The 20,557-nt window shown below is 42.9% G+C and overlaps 1 protein-coding gene across 2 annotated transcripts in view; it reads right to left on the bottom strand.

The window, feature by feature from the left end:
* The window catches only part of ARHGAP31 (Rho GTPase activating protein 31), a 64,624-nt gene that overhangs the window by 21,623 nt on the left and 22,444 nt on the right, over nucleotides 1-20,557 (bottom strand). For both annotated transcript variants that reach the window (XM_062595402.1, XM_062595408.1), the window contains exons 2-3: nucleotides 5,534-5,636; nucleotides 4,883-5,027 (exon numbers count right to left, since the gene is read on the bottom strand). In XM_062595402.1, coding sequence (XP_062451386.1) covers nucleotides 4,883-5,027; nucleotides 5,534-5,636 — 248 coding nt within the window. The remainder of the gene's footprint in view (nucleotides 1-4,882; nucleotides 5,028-5,533; nucleotides 5,637-20,557) is intronic.

Below are 20,557 nucleotides of genomic sequence, written 5' to 3'. Positions count from 1 at the left end.
CAAGGCCAGAGATAAATAAAAATTAAATTTAATCCCCCAACACTGTGAATCAAGGTCTGTGTCCTCTAGCCTGAACTTACTTGGTAGTGCCATGGCAAAGGCAAACAAGTAAATTCAGTAGCTTATTGTATATGAGACACAGATATATTTGTTCTACCCAAGTTAAGGGTGGGTTAACACCTTCTACTACTGTTTAGCGATAACTATAGCAGGGGTCCAACTCCTTATTTTTTCACAAGCCCGAACTCACACACATACCCCAACATCACCCTTTCTGGTCATCAGTAATCAAGCCTTTTAGTATCATCTATCAGTCACTTCATGAAGTGCCAACAGGAGAATCACTAGTATAATTCATCCATAATCTGCATTTTTCCTGACAAGCTACACACACATTTGCAAACTGACATTGCACGAATCAGCTGCTGCCTAAAAGTCCACTGCAGTAATGTGCCACAGGCTACCTGCAGTTTCAAAATACCTGAAGTGGAAAGTACAAGCTCTTTAGAGCTGACTATAAGCTTTATCCAAGCAGGAAATTAGCTTTTTCTGAAATTTGAAAAAGTGACACTAACTTTCCCCATTTTTATTGTTATTCTACTGACACAAGGTCTCAGATGCAGATATGGGATGAAATGAAGGATCCTGTCTGAGACAAGAGCCTCATTAGGATGTTCAGAGGAAGCACTTTTGCTGCAACAAATAAAAATTAAAGTTCTGACCTAAACACTCTAATTCAGGGAAATATAATCTCATAATAAAAAATATAACTCTCTTAATAATAGCTCTCATAATTTAATCCTCACTTATTTTCACTGAATATTGAAAACTCTGAAATCTCGCCTTAATAAAAACCTATTACCATCAGCCCAGAAATCCTAAGTAGAAGAAGTCCTGTGATCTTCATAAAAGATTTCCAGTTGAATGGCCTTGCCCAAAGATGGAGAAGGAGAAAAATACAAACTTTAACCAATGCATCTGAAATATTATACTTCAATTAGATTGTACACAGTTCCCCCTCCCCATGCCATCTTTCATTCCCATATTTAACTTTCAAGTCTCAAAGACCTAATGCTTACACAGCAAGTGAATACTAGCTTTTCTGAGGTCATGATCCATTCAAACCTCCAGACACATTTCTGACCCATACATGTTGTGCATTTTAAAATCAAGGCCATTTCCAAAATTCAGGATTAGAGGCTACACATATGAAGCAGCAGACCATGGAATTCAAGGAAGATCCAATAACTCCATTTATTTTAAGTCTGTTAACGATGATATGAATTTCTGTTGTTTATATTTTCACATTATAAGTGGAAAAAGAACGCTCTGAGGATGGCAAAAGGTGTCTAAAACAATTAAAAATATTGGATATTTTTACTCCTCTGATTATTCTGGGAGTACACAATTTACAGACATTGGTTAACAAGTGGAACAGAGTCACAGGCTCAAAGAATCACAGAACGGTGGAGTTTGGAAGAGATCTCTGGAGATCACTTAGTCCAAAGCCTCTGCTCAGAGTCACCTAAAGCACATTACTCAGGACCTATCCAGACAGCTACTGAATATCTCCAGAGAAGGAGACTCCACAGCCTCTCTGTCAGTGCCAGTGCTCTGTCACTCTCCCAGGGAAGAAATTCCCCCTCACGGTCAGGCGGAACTTCCTGTGGTTCAATTTCTGCCCATTGCCTCTTGTCCTGTCACATGGCACAACTGAAAAGAGTTTGTCCCCGTCCCCCTGACACCCTTCCTTCAGGTACTTGTACACATTTGTAAGATCCCCCCTCAGTCTTCTCTTCCCAAGGCTAAACAGGCCCAGCTCTCACAGCAGTTCCTCATAGGGCAGATGCTCCAGTCCTCTGATCATCTTTGTAGCCCTGCGCTGGACTCTCCCCAGTAGCTCCATGTCTCTCTTGTACTGGGGAGTCCAGAACTGGACACAGTACTCGAGATGAGGCCTCTCGATGTCTGAGTAGAGGGGCAGGATCGCCTCCCTTGACCTACTGACACACTCTTCCTAATGCACCCCAGGATACCATTGGCCTTCCTGGCCACAAGGGCACATCGCTAACTCACAGTCAACTTGTTGCCCACCAGCGCTCCCAGGTCCTTCTCTGCAGAGCTTCTTTCCAGCAGGAGCAGAGAAAGCAGGGAGAGAGAAACTAGGCTTAGCTTTCCACAGCTGATTTATTCTGAGGGAGTCATTTGTTACTCTATGTTCAGGTTTGAACTAGCCAAGCAGAGTCGACATATTTGTCCAATGAAAGAAGCATCCATCACCAGAACACAAGATGGCAAACTGGAGAGCATAAAACTGCATCATTCTGCAAAGGCTAATATCCAGTCAGGTCATGACAGGGATGTTACAACCACAAACTTGACATAGTGATGACCAAAAAGCCGATCCCTCTCTAGTCATTAAGAATTTAGCTTTCTTTAGCCACGAATGTCTGAATCAGCCTACTGACTCAAAGTGGAGCTATCCCATCTCAGAGACAGCACTGAGTGAGTCAGACAGGATGGGATTAGTATGCATCCTTTACTCCTATCAGCGCTCTTCTGTCTTGGCACAGCTGCCACCATTCCATGTTCAGACACCCCACACATTCACACACACCCCTAGTGTTTTTTCTGCTCGTTGGTCTTTTTTCTTTTTTTTTTTCTTTCCTGAACATGTTTCTTGTCAGCTGGCTAACTCATAAATCCATACTGAATGGAGTTACATGAATAATGGATTTTGTGACTGAGTAGACCAACTAGAAAGCTGGAGATTAAAAAAAATCATTTTTAGGTCAATCCAAAGTGATACGATTTAGAGAGCTGTCACAAGATTTCAAAAATCAATTGCTCCAGATTGACCAAAACATTACCTTCAACAAAAAATGAAAGAATCATTTAAGTTTTGTGGCTGTTTAACCCTTTTCTGAAAGCCTTTTTATTTAAGAGTTAGAGTGTTGATTTAAAGTTGAAATACTGCCTTTAGAAAGTATGTGTAAAGGAAACATTTGGACAGTTATGAAGATGTTTTCATTTTTATTTTGAATAAAACTATTTACCAAAACCTGCAAGTCATCATCCCAAAATCGCACTTTTCAGCAAACATTCTTTCCTAAAAAATGTCTTCATCTAAATCTTCATGTTTCCTTTATAGCATTTTTCTTTCATAAATCAATACTGATAGCCGTAAAGACATCAGTCAAATATCTCAAAAAAGAGATTCATCAGTTATTATGAATTGTCGAATAATACCCTGTATTTTCAAGGTCCTATTCATCCAGACTATCTCTATTTTGGAGATCCCAATATGAGGATACAGGAAGACTTTTCAGATCTTCTCAGAACTGTGACTGAAATTTTAACTATACATCATCTCAAAAAACAGCCCAATCTTACTTAATATTCGGCATTGAAATAGCAAGACATCTAATACTATTACATGTCTATCAGGCAGTATAACAAGGCTAGCCAATTCCCACACCATATTCCCCAGTTCAGTTATAGTCTCTAACAGCTACCTGGCTTCTTACAGTGAGTGACTGCTTGAATGGTGCCTTTTGGATCTGCCCTACTCTTGCACAGGACTGCTTGCTTCTTCCCACAGCAGGCAATAGGGAGTCTTTGGAGAAGGCCTTCTTTCCATGTGGGCCCCGTGGCTCTCTCACATTGCCATCTGTGCTGTAGCAGTGCGACCTAGAAGTGCTTTACTCAGAGCAGAGGCAATGCGGATAGCAATGCCTGAAGCTAAGGTTGCCTGCCACTTCCCATTTCAGCCGGATATGATTTTGCAAAATGTCTTCTTTGCAACGTCTGACATTTTGACAAAGTCTGTCCCCTCCACCTCCCAGCAAATGTCAAAGAGTAGGATGAGAGAACTTCGGAACAAAGGACGGATGTTTCTAACACTGCAAAAACAACCCTTCCCCTCTCCCCCACTCCAGTTGTCATAAGATGCTGGTGAATGCTTTCAGCTGAAAATTCAGCATCTAAGATGATTGCCTTAAAATCTGTTGGTGTCATAAAAAGCTGAAAATTATTTTAGAACAGCAAGAATGAGGCAACCTCAGTGACATGCATAGCTTGTTGTACTACCTTATTTTAAAATACTATTTGTCATCAAATTAGCCAACTTGTTTAAGAATTCAAGCTTCCTGGTCTTATTTTTCTGCTCCTCACAGTCTGCTCCTAGGATTCAACTATATTCATGTATACTCTGTAGCTTTTTTCCAGAATGGGCTTATTACTCTTTGAATTACAGTCTATTTAAACCATGATAGAGATTTTTGCTTGGCCAGCTGCCACTTTCCTTTGCTTTTTGTATTCATGACATGATTATGAAGGGCCTGATATGCCATAACTAGGAACTTGGGTCATCATTTGTACTCTGACAAACTAGGTGAAAAATGCTACAGGTGCAGAAAAGTTGGTGCTTTACACATCAGCTGAGCAGTGAGTGTCAGGGACTGCAGAAGGAACAGGGAAAAGGACACCACTCTTTGATTATGACCACAAGCCTCAGGTGATCCAAAAGACTCTCAGTGATAGACTGTAATGAGGAAAAGAAAGAAAATTAGTGATTTCTGGGAGGAGGTGCACAGTAGGGGAAAGAATAACACCAAGGAAGCAATGAAGTAATAAAACCAGAGAGCCAGACAAAGAGAAGAAAACAACAGGGAAACAGAGAGAAATAAACATCAAAACAGGGCAAAAGAAATAAGGGCAGGGAAAGAGAGCCTGCACAAGAAGAGAAGGGAAGCACTGAGAGGTGTTTATACTGACACATGCATCAAAAACCAGGACATTGGAGTGAAGCCCAAACAGCTGTCATGGGAGAGCCTGCAGCACATCCACGCTCCTAGTTAGGAATGAGAACAAGGGGTCTCACCGTGAATTTCTTGTAGAGCTCATAAGTGAGGAGAGGGTTGGGCAGTTCCCTGAAGTACAGCTTACAGAGTGACCCCACACAGTGAATGTCCTGGAGATAAACTTCTCTTGTCAGATCCGGGCATTGGTCAGAAACAAACTCTTGTCTGAAACAATATGAAGACATAACAACGCAGACAAATAAAAGCTGTAGCAGCCCAGTACTTCACTCTGTGTTCTCTTCTACAGCTAGATGAAAAAGCAAACTGGAAAGCAGAGATGTCTCTGTATTACCTGCAGCCTTGCCCAGACTGTCTCCTGGACGCAGGGCCCCAGGTCTCAACTAGTCTCTAATTCCATGGATGGACCCCAAACTGATAAAAACAAATTGTTCTGTCTTGAACGAGAGAGAACAACTCAGCATTTGTGCTGAGACACTCCACACCTTTCTCATTAATGGATTAGGCAGGAAGTTTTTTCTCTTTTTCATATAATAATCTCTGAAATGCTGTATTTCCCTGTTACCAGCTTTAGAGGCAATTGCTTCAGGTCTAGTATCCTTGTCATTAGCGCAGAGTTATGCTAGCCCCAATAGATGCCTGAGGGACTAACAGCACAACAGTCCTGAGCAGTTTCAGCGACTCCCTCTGGTGCTCAGACAGATTGCCCTTACCTCAGCTTTTGTATGTTGGATGTCACTCCTGAGAGGCGGTAAATCCCATCCACAATGCCATGCGTCTCAATGAACTCTGCACAGCTCTTCAGAACATAGGGGACTAGGAGAAGAAAGGAGTTAATGCATACTGAGAGCCACAAGTCACCAAGTTTCAAATTTCATGAAACAGTCACAGAGGCTATCTGTAGGACACAGGGAAGAGTACAGTAATGGGAGGAATACAGAGTGAACAAAAAAATAAACTCCCTCTTCTCTCCCATCAAGTAGCCATAGCCAATCTACAGAGTGAGGCAGGAGCATGTGCTATGGTTCTGCCATGCTACATTCAATATCACTGTGACAATTACTGAGCCTGAAGTTACAGAAGTGTTGCAGTAAGAAAGGTTGGGTTTCTCTCTCTCTCCCTCCCCCTCTCCTCTCTCTCTCTTTCTCTCTTTTTTTGTTCCCCCCTCAGAAAGATGTCATTTCACTCTAATTGAAAGCATGAAGTCCTGGGAATCTCCCCCCTCCCCAAGATAGACTTCCAGCCTTGCTGAATCAAGCCAAAAGGTCTGACTGGCTTGGATAAAAATCGGAGAAACATTCACATTTCCATATAAGCCTACATACACCATGGTTTATTGCTCATAAACTCCCACAGAGGGGGTATGAAGTTCAGATATTGACTAGATCGTCACACTGACAAAATCTGACACTGGCTTCAAAAGAACTCCATCAACATAACCAGGCAAGGACCTAACCTGCCGTAAAACTACAAGAAGTCTGAGGCACAACATTTATATCTGGATCCAAAGGCAGTGTTTATTTTTTCCTATTATGCAGGTATAGGAACCCCTCATGCTCTTGATTAGACCAAGCCTCTCTGTCCCCAGTACTATAACAACCCTAGCTGTAACAATAACAGTAACGGACTCCTTCCTTATTAGGTGCTAGAAACTACTCTGTATTTAATGCGATGTTTCACACAGTTATAAGCACAAAAGTCAGTAAATGCAGAAGTTAAAGCTCCTCACTGTAATGCTGACTCTGCTGTACTACACAGAAGAAAATAGATTAAGCCACACATTTGACTGGGAAAGCAGGCATAGCAATTACTGCATCTTGGCAACACCACAAAAATAAAATCTCTGGCTGCACCTTGCCTGACTTCTTCTACTCAAAATCTAGGACCATAATGACATATTAATTCATGCTTCATCATAGAGGATCCAAAGATAGCACTCCAGGGACAGTCTGAACAAGAAAGAACTGGTACATTGTTGTTTTTCTCTTATGTGCCACTGAGGCCAGAGCCAGCTCACAGCTTCTCAGAAGTGTGGGCTAAATTGAATTTCACCATGTCAGGAGTGGGAGGCTGGATAACTTCTCTCACAGAAAAGGGAGGAGGAATGGTGGGGACTGGCCTTGCTGGTCTCTTCTAGGCATGCTCTGTCCTCCCACCAAGTAGCTGCCGTCTTGGTCTAGAACCGGCGCAACTGGATTTCCAAAGGGTGGAGATCGCACAAGGAGACACCACTAGATCCCTTCTCACCCAACGGGCTGATAGGATTTATTACTGTCCTGAATGATTATAAGGATCTTGGGTTTGGGTTTTTTGATGCTGAACGTAGTGATAGATTCTTCCATGCACGTTCTCCTCCCAAAAGCAGAAAACCTCCTGTGAAAGCCAAGTAGAGGTGCATATCTTAGCAATCTATTCCAATGTGATTTTTCTTCATTTTTGCAATGTTTCTATGCCTAACCCTACTAAGGAAACCAGGGCACAGTTCCCAGTGGGAAGAGTTTCCAACCCATTGACACACTATTACAGAGCATAGTCAGTCAGGTAAGTGCTACCCCTCCTCCTCTCTACTCTTATGGATGGAGGTAAAGAAGTCCTTCTTGTATAGCTCTTCTCTTCTCAGAGTGGTCCAACTCAAATGAAGGAATATACTTGATTACTTGAAAATCTGAATGATCTCTCTGACAACAGGGAAGAATTTACTTGTTTTTAGCACAGGGACATGCAGTGCAGGCCCACTGAGCCACACTCTAAGCCCTTGGACTGTTTTTTAAGACCTTCAAGATGTTGAGCTAACATTAACTAAAGCACAGCTTCTGTATGGGGCCTTAATCTGAATCAAAGAAACCCCATGAGTCAATGTTCATGGGAAACCATAAAACTGTCAAGAGAACAGGTGAAGTCTACAGAGTCAAAGCCTCCTCCACAGTAGTCATAGAGCTATACGAGTCTCTCCTCAAGGACTTTTCTACATAACTACCTTCAGCACCTACAGCACCAACTTCCTAGAGAAACAAATGATGTTGAAGGAAACAGAATCATAGAATCATAGAATCGGTAAGGTTGGAAGGGACCTCTGGAGATCACCTAGTCCAACCCCCTGCTCAAGCAGGGTCACCTAGAGCATGTTAGGGTTGCATCCAGGCAGGCCTTGAATAGCTCCAGAGAAGGAGACTCCACAACCTCCCTGGGCAACCCGTGCCAGTGCTCTGTCACTCTCCCAGGGAAGAAATTCCCCCTCACGGTCAGGCGGAACTTCCTGTGCTTCAATTTCTGCCCATTGCCTCTTGTCCTGTCACATGGGACAAATGAAAAGAGTTTGTCCCCGTCCCCCTGACACCCTCCCTTCAGATACTTGTACACATTTGTAAGATCCCCCCTCAGTCTTCTCTTCCCAAGGCTAAACAGGCCCAGCTCTCGCAGCAGTTCCTCATAGGGCAGATGCTCCAGACCTCTGATCATCTTTGTAGCCCTGCGCTGGACTCTCTCCAGTAGCTCCATGTCCCTCTTGTACTGGGGAGCCCAGAACTGGACACAGTACTCGAGATGAGGCCTCCCCAGGGCTGAGTAGAGGGGCAGGATCACCTCCCTTGACCTACTGGCAACACTCTTCCCAATGCACCCCAGGAGACCATTGGCCTTCTTGGCCACAAGGGCACATTGCTGGCTCATGGTCAACCTGTCATCCACCAGCACTCCCAGGTCCTTCTCTGCAGAGCTGCTCTCCAGAAGGTCAGCCCCCAGCTTGTACTGGTGCCTAGGGTTATTCTTCCCTAGGTGCAGGACTCCTCACTTGCCCTTGTTGAACCTCATGAGGTTCCTCTCTGCCCAGCTCTCCAGCCTGTCCAGGTCTCTCTGAATGGCAGCACAACCCTCTGGTGTATCAGCCACTCCTTCCAGCTTGGTATCATCAGCAAACTTGCTGAGGAGGCACTCAGTCCCCTCATCCAGGTCATTGATGAAAAAGTTGAACAGGATGGGACCAGATAAAAAGAGAAGCATGAAACTTCCTAAAAATCCTACCAAGAAAAGCCCAACTTTGTATCTGTGACAGACATATCAAGAAAGAGGACCTTGTCTCTAAGTAAGGGTTGATTATCTGTAACTATAGTAGGGAACTCAGATCATATGATTATGAGTGTGCTAAAAATAAAAAAAAAATAAAAAATAAAAAAGAGAGAGAGAGAAGAAGAAGAAAGGGAAATGACTTCCAGCCTCTTCTTCTTTTCTGCCTGTTTAGGCCATAAGATCTTTGTGGCAGGAGCTATGTACATATGGCATATTAAGATTTCCCTCTTGGTTAGGAACTCCAAGAATAAATGTAATGTAAACAGCAAAAATGAAACCTAGACAGATTCATAATCACTTCAGATGCTTTTGGGTGGGAGAATGGATGAATCACTCCTTGCCGCATCGAAGAGGAAGAATTAATTGAATGGAAAATTTATCTGAGCAGAAAATCCATGTGACAAGGTTCATTAAAAAATAAAACAGCCTTGCATATAGACAAACCTCACGAGAGTATCTAGCTGACACACAAATGGAGTCCGTGTCTACAGTCCCACTCGTTAGGCACTTTCTAAAATCACAGTGTAAATAATAAGAAGGAGAAGTTTGTTGTGACTAATTTGGCCTCTTGAAAGTAAGACCTATTAAATTACTATTTCTTTCTGCTGAGTTTTATGTTTCCTTGGGGGATAAATTAGGTCAAAAGGCATCAGACAGGTAAGCAAGCCTCTTATACACAAATGGGAGAAGCTTAGCTCCATCTGTTCAAGGCTGGTAAGCAAGAGAAGGGGCCTCGGGGAATAATCTGCAGCAAACACATAAGATTTAACTTATTTTTTAAAGTGGATGAAGATAGCATTACTGAAATACAGAAGCTTTGCCTCCATAATGAAGACTACTTTATAGGCTGCAGATAGACAATATGCACCAAACTCTGCCAATACCTACTGCTCTTCTAGCCCTGGGCTTCTCATGATTCTCTGCCAGTGCCCTTCACTCACCATGTACATGACTTCCTGACATACCAGGTCTTTGACTCTTACAAAGAGAAACAGCTTGTTATGCCAAAATGTGTGGTGGTTTTGTGATGTCAAAAAAATCCTCCATAGGACATATTTCACTCACAACCCAAAATTACAGACTTTGACCTCAGATCCCTAGAGGTGAAAGGACTGCATCAACTTCCAGCAGAGCAAGTCCTTAAATACAGCACTTGTATGAAACTAGAGCACAATAAATGTTTTCTTTGAGCAGAACCTATAGGTCTGAAATTCCTAAGCAGCTCTGATCTCCTACAAAGCTGACTCTTTAGGGCACTTGCAGGAGGAGAGGTTAAAGCAGCACTGAGCAGCTCCTTTACACCTCCAGCCTTCTCTGAGGTAGTTTGATTATTTCAGATGTAGCTATTAATGAACAAAAATGAAAGCTGCGATCAACCTTGAATGCTGGGAAACTCAGACTCTAGTGTGCACTTTACAGTGGGACTTCATCTGCATTACACAGTGCAGATAAATCACTGACCAGGGTCTCCCAAAGGAAAATCACATTTGGGTGGGGACTTTGCAGCAGGGGTTGCTCTGTGTGTGTGTGTGTGTTTTGTGTATAGGCACTGAAAGAGAGATTGGGGACAGGGTGGTTTCTAATCTTCACACTTCTATAATTAAAACTTTGCTGGAGGCTTGGAAGTTGGAAGAGGCAGCTGGTGTCACACAGACCAGCTTGTTCTGCCAGACAGCCAAACTGTCCTCATTTAAAACTACAATAGAAACCAGATGGAGGAGGAGAAAAGAGTGTGTAGTGAGGCATCAGTCAGAAAGGAAATGGAGTTATAAACATACTGCACGCAAAAGACAATACTTCTCTTCCTCTAGACAAAAATAAACCAGAAGGACAGTCACAGTAACTAGTTACACTCTCACTGGATATCACCACTAGAGCTCAGCATATTAAGACATTCACCTTCACCAGGGCCTTTCCCATGAACACAGGACATGTTATCTTCTTTACATGTGCGTGTATCTCATGGCCTTCCAGTACAAGCAATGTGCACTTAACCTCTTGACTTCCAGCATTGCAGGGAGGGGAAGTCTCTCCCTTCTCCTGCCTCTTCCAAGCCACTGTGCTACCACCCTCCAAAAAGCAAGGAGCTAACTATTTGACTGCCTGACAAAAGCTTGATCTTGCACAGGGCTGAGCATCTTGGATCAAACCTAGCAAGACTGCTAAGTGTGTGCCTAACTAAATCACCAAACAGCCTTACTAGAGTCTACTACTGAGGTCCTCCTTAGTGATCAGTTTAGGCCTCATGGAGGAGGTTTCATGTCATCTTTAATTTTATTTTAATTTCAGTTAAAATAACTAGAGGGATAAACTCTGACTTTTCATTTCATCTGAAACATCAACATTTTGACATTTGACTTGAGGGAAACTGTATTATTTTAAAATTTTCCCCCAAAGAATGAATTCAGTGCAACAAAAAATGTTGTGGACATTTTTGTTCCACCATTTTTATTTTGCTATGTGTTAGGTTTTTTAAACTGTCCTGCCTCCCCTCAATAGTAGCGCATGCTTTATATCACACTACGTAAAATCATGAGACTATAAAGGTCAAAATAGTCTCTTGTTTCAATTTAAATTATTAAATTAGGAGATATTTCCCTCTGGAAAATGAGTGCTCTGGTCTGTAGAAGGTAAAAGCTGTCATTTTTTACCTATAAAAATAACAAAATAGTACACTTTTTAGAAAATATTAACTTGGCCTCCTAATCACAGGAAAGGAACAGTATTGTGTAAATGGCAACATACTCAAAAGTTAGTGTCTCTGATGTGACTTGTAATTTTTATATTTCCTGCTCTTCCTACTTTAAATCACGAGCCTTAATGCTGGTTCACTAGATTCTTTTTGCTGATCTTGTCTGATTTTCGCTAGGCATAAGGTTGGCTGAGAAGCAGATTCCAGAGAAACTCAAACCGTGCTCTCGCCTTGCAGCTTGCTTCAGCCCCTGGCTGTCAGGACTCCAGATTGCTTCCCAATTTATAACCCTCACTTGCAGCAGCTAAGATCAAATCCTGCCTTGTTCCCCAAGTATCATCTCCTCTGGCTTCCACAGCCTCCTTGTCAGCAGCCTGAACAGAGGCCAGGGCCCAACAGGGCCACAGGGTTCCCTTGCGGAGAGGCTCTCTCCTGCTTAGAGATGGAGCGTGTTGGCAGGGCTGGGAACGGGGAAGGTTTGCCATGCCTGGATGTAAATGCTACAAGGACAAACAGAGACAGCCCTTCAGTCTCCAGGGCTGTCTGTATTATACAGAGTTTTCACCAGCACTAAATTCATTTTATGGAAGAAGAAAAAATAAACTGTCTCATCATCAAATCCCAATGTTCGGTTTGGCTGTGAGCACTGAGTTACCACCACCACCACCACCCCCCCCACACACACACCTGTGTTTGAATAGTATGAGATAGCTAAACAACATCAAATACGCTTAAAAGCAAATCACCTTGCTAGAGCTCTCCTTGCCTCTTCCCCCTTAGCTGCCATAAACATAGTTAAAAAAAGATGAATAGCTGGCGCCAAGGTGATCCTGTCTGCACAGACAACACAACTGAATCACCATATAAGTCACACACTTCATATTTTTTTTCTCTTCACTTCTGTGGGAAACAACTCTGCAATGTCATGAGGGTTAGCACAACAATTTCTTTTTCTGTGGTGAAGGCACCATCCTGAACTCGGTCGTGAATTTGGTGAGCAAAGACATGCAAAACAATGGATCTCAAATCTGGCAGATGCTGCAAGGCACAAACAGACTGGCATGGGAAGTGGAAATGCTGGGCACCATTCAGGATGTGACACATTGATTTCAAATGCATTTCAACACAGCCTGCAAGCCCAGTTTATCTTTGATCAAAGTCAGTGACAGCTATCAAGGATTTTTACCGCTGATGCTATACCCAGCTTACATCTAACATATCTAAAGAAGACCTCTTGGAACATCTGATTTTCCAGAGTAGATCTGACAACGCTGAAGAGACAGTCAGAGGTGAGAAAGTCTACAACAGCTGTGGCCAGCTGATCAGTGATTCATATACCAAAGAAAGCCTAAGAGCTAAAAGCACTGCACAAGCAGACACTGAGCACTCACTCTCAACAGAAGTAGTTATCATACTCCTCTGAAATGTCCTAGCTGGCAAATTTTGTCATGCAGACACTTTTAAAAAGAAATTGTACTTAATACTAGAATAGGTTTGTTAGGGAAACATCCTGCTGTGGGTTTCCTGCAAAAAAAAAGACTGCATAACCTAACAGGATATCTCCACTCCTAATTTTCATGCTTCTGTGCTACAGCCACCTTGGAAAACAGCAGCTTGGATTCTCTAGGGCAAGTCAATGAGCTGTACATGGCCTCAAGTAACCATCTGAACCCTAACAAGTCTCATTCATGACAGATTAGGGTAGATATTGTACAGGGTTTTGCTCACCACAGCACAAGCATTTGGGAAAATTCATTCTAAACATTGGTGTAACAGTACAGTTTTTGCAGTCTCAGAAAAAAGGTTTCAGGTGTAAGTACAAAAAACAAAGATCAGAAAAGCTTTGAAGCTAATAATGAATTGACCTCCCTCTTGGTGAATGCCTAGATACTATGAGAATAGGCAGGCTGTGAGCCAGGAGTCCTGCCATTAACCTTTTTTCTGATGACGCATACTGCAAACAATGTCCAATTCAGAGGCCGTGTCAGAGGCTGATGGATTGCAGGAGTGAGTGAGGCAATATGGATGCTGAGTTTCAAGGGAGCTAGGAGAAGCAGCCTGCAAGAGAACAGTGTAGATAAATGTTGAACATGAGGACGGATGGCTGCTGATACGGCTCCAGCGCCCACTGTCTTTCATTCAAATCAATGAACAAGTCCACAGACTGCAGGTGTCATGCTATATCATGTTTTTTCTTTCTTTCCTCCCATCTCTTCTTCAGCACAGACAAAGATGTAAGCCATGCAAATCTACTTTACTGTTGGTAACAAAGCAAAGCAAATATAAATGGACTTCATAAGTGTTTTCTTTCGCTCAACAGCCTATATGTTTTAATCTGCAAGGGCATCAGCAGCACATTAGGTAACAAACAAGCCCTCATCACCATATTCCACCTGAGCTTGCTGGATGATACAGTTTTGCTCAGTCTCATTTAAAATTTCCCTAAAGATGCTGACTAGTCTTGTAAGCTATTGCACCAATTCTGGATTGTAAAAGAAGTGTGGAAAACAACATTTCCTTTGATGTGTAAGAACTCTTAAAAATGATTCTTAGGATCTTTGAATCTGGATACAGGTGATTCTAGGGGATCAGGATATACTCCATTCTTGGCTATCAACACCAGTTTGTTCCTTAGTCCTTTTTGACTAGATTTTAATGTGCCAGGCAATAGGTTTTCTTTATAAGAAAACCCTTTGGGGCTCTTAGAAAGAAATTCAGGGTGCTTAGATCTTAGCATGCAGTTTTCTGCATCTGAAAACTACCAGCTACTAGTTAAACAGTTTTTAAATCCTCTGTGCCATTTTCTACACATCATATGCTCCCAAACCACTTATATATGCTGAAACCTGTAGGAATCTCTTAGAATTTGTCTGTAGTTTCTGTGCTGTCCTGTCATGCTACCACCATGCACTGTTACAGATCCCTGTTCCACTTCAGTGGTGACGGCATGTTAATGACAAGACAACTAATTCCCAAATAAATGCTTTTTGGAGTCTTCAGGACAAATGATACTGTTGTTATCCTATCAGTAAAGAGATAAGGTGAAGAAATGGGATGGACAGCTGCTTCATGAACTCTGGATTCTGGTGCTGCAGTAAACTGGGCTGTTTTGCAATTCTCTCTACAGTCTTCCCTAGTGAATTATAGTTGTCCCTTTGAATATGCAAGGAGTTTGGATAAGCCGGAGTCCTACTGGTGTTCATGGTTCCCTTTCTAAGCACAGTGAGTTATTTGCAAGTTTATGTGACAGCCATTCCCAAGCTTTAAAACCTAAATCCAACTGTGTCAGTTAATGCAGAATGGCAGCACCATTCTCATAGCTCAGCTACGTGAAAAGCAGAACAGTGGCCAAGCATCCCAGTGAAAGCCCACATTAATGCTTGATAGCAAGGTATGAAGTAACAGAGGAGTAAGTCGTAGAGCAAGCGTTCACATGGATGAAGAATTGTGTGTCTTCATCTCACACCACATATTTATTTGAAGTTAGGGCTTTCTTTTCTGCTTATTTTGCCCTTTGTCACAGTGACGGACTGATGTAGAGTGACACTAGATTATGCAGTAATGTTCTTTCACTCAAGCTTCTTGCTGATCTTGCCTCTAGGGCTCTTCTTATGAAGAGTGGATACAGCACTTTTCAGACGTTATTCCAAATGGGTGGTTTTACAAATAGCCAATGACTTAGGCAAAGAGCATAGACAATTGTTGAAGATCATTATACAGAAAGACATATGAGGACCCTAAATACAAACCCCTGAAGGCTACAAATGAAAAGTGAAAGGCAATTGCAAACAGACCTTTGAGAAAAAGTAAATAAGGCTTTATGATGTCAAATCTGATTGAAGACAAACATGTGAAGACACTAGCAGTAATCAGTCATTATATTTTAAAGTAAAGCACTACAAAATATGTTCCATCTTTGTTCAGTTGCTGAGAAATATATTTAGATTGAGTGTTTTCACTGCATGGCTGTCTGGGCCTGACTGAAAGAACCTCGCTCATGCCAAAATCCCACTGACTTAAGCAGCATTTTTCACAGGAGGAAAAAAATCTTTGTCCCAGTTCTCTCTTGCCTCATACTGTGTCATTCAAATATTAGCAAACTAGCTGTAGGACTCAGAAGCATTTACACCAGTTCTACAAGGATATAAAATGATGACACAAGGTACAACACAGAGTGGAGAAATAAGACTGCTGCTGGCAGTGGAAGGTCACCTATAGATGTTCCTCCCAGCACTGTTCAGGGAGGCTGAAAACAAGTTAGTCATTATTTGAAGAAGATTAAGTTGTGGGTGACTTGGATTGCTGATGTCTGGTGAAATTATGTAGTTTCTACCCACCCTAAGTAACAGTGGCCAGGCCATATGATCACCACAAACTGTGGTCTACTGCCTGATCAGGCACATACATATCTTTGTGTATAAACAAATACGTATACATATATATGTATGTAGATGTGTGTGTACATATGGATACATATACATGTATGTGCATATTTATATACATGCACTTATACATATTCACACATATATTCATGTATGTATTATATATGTATGTATATGTGTATGTTAGCGGCTTCATATATATTAACAAGAAATTCTTGTGAGAGAAATAGATTCTCTGAATAAGGTGTCAATTTAAAGCTTAAGACCTAGAAATCATATTTACAGAGCCAAAAGTCCCAAAGGTCTTACTAAACTGTAATTACAATTCTCATCCAGTCAGTCTACATCACTGGAGGGTACATTGCTACATGCTGGTGCTCTTGCTAGTTGAAGTTTGCTCAGCCAACCAGAGAATTAAGCCATTGCCACACACACTGGTTGCTATGCTCAGAGTCCTTTCCCCAGCAAAGTGCATTTAGCTAGTTGCATTGCCCTGTGGATTGTTGCTGTGCCAAAGGCCTTCCTGGCTGAACTATTCTCAGCCAAGCAAAGCCATTGTTTTGGGGGTGAACTCCTCAGGCATGCATGAGACAGGGACCATTTTGGCTCTACCTTTTCACGTTCAAAAGGTGCAGTCCTCTAAAGTGTACCTTAGAGCCTTGATCACAGGTATGTATTTTCCTTTCCATACACCACAGAACACAAAGAGTTCACAAAGAAGCTGCTAAGCAGCCTGGCTCCAACATCTGGATGTGAGGTTGCACCTTCAGGGCTTCTTTCTGAGACAGCAGGGATCCCAGTTCGGCTCCATCTGCCAGCATTGTGGCAGATCAACACTCAGCAGATATTGCAAGAGGGCAGCTCTCTCTCCACAAGGATCATCAAGGACAGCACAGGAGGTAGAAGAGCATTTGCAGAGAGCACTGCATAGCCTCCAAGCCTTCTAAAGGCTGATGCTGCACTGGGATTTTTTGGAAGAAAAAATTCCTGCCATGCAATTTGTGACTATCTCCCCTCCAGGACTTCTGCATAAAACTCCTGAGATACACCCAGTCCATATGGGTTTCTCCAAAGCAGACCCGCAAGGCCTGTACCTTGGTAACTGCTTGGCAAAAGGATAAATGTATCAGGACCAAATACTAATGCCATCAGAAGGTCAATAATAAAAGGGGGCTCAAAATAGCTTTTACAGTCAGTCATAAAGGGGAAAAGAAACACAGCTCAGTTAAATATTATGTCATAATACTGTCTCCTTTTTCCTCAGAACGGCTTACATTTCCTCACCTAGTAGGGAAAACTTAGAAAGATCTCTATATGCCACTCTTTGTATTCTCAGGCCTCTCTGCCTGTGGTGGGAAGGAGCTCTCCTCACAACTTTTCTCCCACACATAAAATCCCCCCACATGCACACTGGATACAGCCTCCTTCAATCTCTCAATAAATATGCATGCCAAGGGTTATCACGTGGAGGGTCATTTTCAGTACTAGCAATGGAAAAAATATCCAATATCCAACCATTACTAAAGTAGTAAATCTAGTCACTTTGCAATTGCACTCCTCAGTTTCCAAGCCCCCAGATTCCTGATATATTCCATATTTTGCTTTTTTATTTTGTTTTCCATTTGGCAAAGGACAGGCTCTGAACCAGTATGAAGAAAAACAACTGTTCTTTTTTCTTTTCTTTTTTTTTTTTTTTCACTGTGCTATCTCTGCTCCAAGTCAGAGCAGGTAGCGCTTATCATTTCCTCTGTACCGCAAACACCAGCGTGCATTCATTTCCTGCCGGCCAGTCCCAAACTACAAGCTAACATTGTTTTCAAGGCCTCTCTCACTTGGACGCAACAGCAGTTATGCCGCACAGCTCTTCCTGTTGATGTCAGGCCTCTCTTCCTCTCTAAGCAAATGTACTTCCTGCCAGCATATGTATCCTTTTCCATGAGGACTAGCAGGAGCCATTTTCCTACAAAGCAGCTGAAAAAAAAAGGGGGGAAGGGGGTAGTGGAGACAGGACTGTAGTGGGGAGGAGCAGAGGGGAACTTTTTCTTCTTGCAGTGTTGAAGAACCTCGGGGTGTATCTGGGGCACCTCTCAATAAGAAGGAGAGAGAGGAAAGATAAGAGGTCGACACAACAGAACGATGTCTCAGGGATGCCAGTGTTTGCAAGTACCAGAGAGATCATGTATTAGCAGAGAACATCAGAGAGTAATTATGGCTGCCGATTTCCCGCTGCTAAGGAATGTAAGCTCACAAAAGAAAAGCTATAGCCACAGCCCCCATGCTCCAGCAGCACTGTCATAAGCTGTGGGAGATGCCAAGACCTTTACACTAGAACATTGCCTTCATTTTTATTCTTTCAAATGGAGGAATCTCTGCTGCTGCTGGTAGTATTTCACCAACATGGAGAAACTGGATGCTGATTGCAGAATGTGGCTTATGCTCCTCAGATTGCCATCAGGTGGGCCAGTGCCCCAGTGGGGTAGGGAAAACCTAACCCGACACCAATTTTGAGCTCCCTTGGTCCATGGCATTTCAGGGTTTGCATTTATCCCATTGGGAGAAGCTGATGGGCTTCTCCAGCTTCCCCAGAATAACCCTCATGAGGAGGTTATCAGTTTACTGGAGACTGTGGACAAGATCATCCAGGTGAGGAGTTCCCAAGCACACCTCTGGCAGGACTTGCTGTGTGGGCACTGGCAGATATGTGCAGAGAAGGAGGCAAGCACGGAAGAATGTATTTGCACTGCCCTTAGCACAGCAGGTCTGATGGCCAGAGGTAACACCTCAGCATATACCGTAACGATTGAGAGCATCGAAGACCGTAAACACACTGCTGATGATACCAGGCTCTGCACTGCATAAGCAGCAGCCCGAGCACATGGGATTGCAGGCTGCAACACGGCAGAACGCAAATGGCAGCACAGCCAGCCGTAGCAAAGGCATTTCCTGCCCTCCGGAGCACTTCAACAACTACACAGCTCCCGCCACCTCCAGCGCAGGGCGAGGAGCTGGCTTGCACGTTTACCCTGCAAACAGAGGTTTCCACTACCTAGGGAATGACTGGGGAAATAGAGACCTCCAGCATTTTCTGTACCACTCCTAAAACTACTGCCAAAACAAGGGAAAGGGTTTTACGACAGTGCCTGTTGCTGGCAATAGCCCTGGTCCCTCAGAGTCTCAAATACTGCTCCTGATGGTCCTCTGAGATGGGTTTGATCTATATTTTAACAGAATATATATTTATCAAATGATTTTCCTCTTTTTTCTCATCTGTTCCCTGGTCACCTCCTTACGTCACTGTACAAACTAAAGAGTTACATTTCCAGTCTCTTTTAACCGGGTATAAGCTGCCACATAGGTTGATGAAATCACTTCAGCTTTATGCAATTGTAGCCAACAGCAGATGTGGGCCTCAACTCTAGCAGATCCAGCAGAGCTGCAAGAGAATGAACTGGAGCTTAGTTTTTCCTCACAAGCAGTAATCCTTACTCAAGGTGCGATTTCAAAATCTTTATTGTTGGCAAGAGAGTGAGATGTAAAGGGAAAAAGCCCACCTACTTTCTCACAGTAGAAGCTGGCCAGGGCAACTGAAATTTTTTGCACTGACATTTCAGAAAGCCTTCCTGGGTGCAAAAGCCTCACTGTGGGACCATTCAGAGCCCAGCCCTGTGCAGTTAAGCTCTGCTGGAGCTTTGCCACTGCTTGCACATGCGTAGGATGCAGCACCAGAAGAGAAGGCCTCCCCATGCTATTTACAGTGCTCCAGCCTACACAGTGCCAGCTGCTTTACTGGAAGGTGCTTGACAGACAGCAGTACCAGCTGAAACCCATGAGCATTAAGGACACGGAGTGCTTTGCAGGATTGGACCCTATTTCCAAAGCTGTTCTCTGAGCAAAACCGCACTTTCAATAAAAAGCGCTCAATAGAAACAGATTCGGTATTCCACAGAACTCACATTTTCCTCTTGCGCGCTCCTTCTCCTTTAATATGGCTTTCTATTCGTGAATGAATTACCTCAATCGCTCTTAAGCAATGTACTGACCAGGAAGAGGGTGTGGGGATTATTAATGGAAAAATCCTTGAATCTTTTAGCCTTGTGCATGGCTATAGTTACAAGGAAAACAGGATACCACACTGCATACAGGGAGGAGGAAGAGAAAAAGAGCAAAAACTCTAACAATCTGCAGGGACAACTTGCAAGGAAGAGCAAAGTAACAGTGGTAAATAGGCACAGCTGGCACAAATTACGAGGGGAGAAACAAATGCACAATAGCAATCTGCAAAGGGTATAAATGCTGCAGAGGGAAAGGGCTTGTTCTGGATGATCAAGAGGTTGTAGCTAGGAGTGACTGAATGAAACTATAAGGAGAAATTTAGGTTGAATGGTAGAAAAAATGTCAAAGGAGTGAGATACAGTATCATGATGTAGAATTGCCTTTGCCAGGGGAGGAGTGTGAACAACATTGCGTGGATGTTTAAAATTAGGCAGGAGACTACTCTGAAGGGAACAGGCCAGCACTGGCCTCTGTGACAAGAACAAAATAATCTTTCTGGCCTTCCCATTTTTAGTATTATTATCAGGTAATACATTTAAAGTCAC

The sequence above is a fragment of the Rhea pennata genome, chromosome 1 (assembly GCF_028389875.1).
Source record: "Rhea pennata isolate bPtePen1 chromosome 1, bPtePen1.pri, whole genome shotgun sequence".
Lineage (NCBI taxonomy): Eukaryota > Metazoa > Chordata > Aves > Rheiformes > Rheidae > Rhea > Rhea pennata.
The sequence above is the reverse complement of the archived record's forward strand: the minus strand, read 5'-3'. Positions and strand labels throughout refer to the sequence as shown.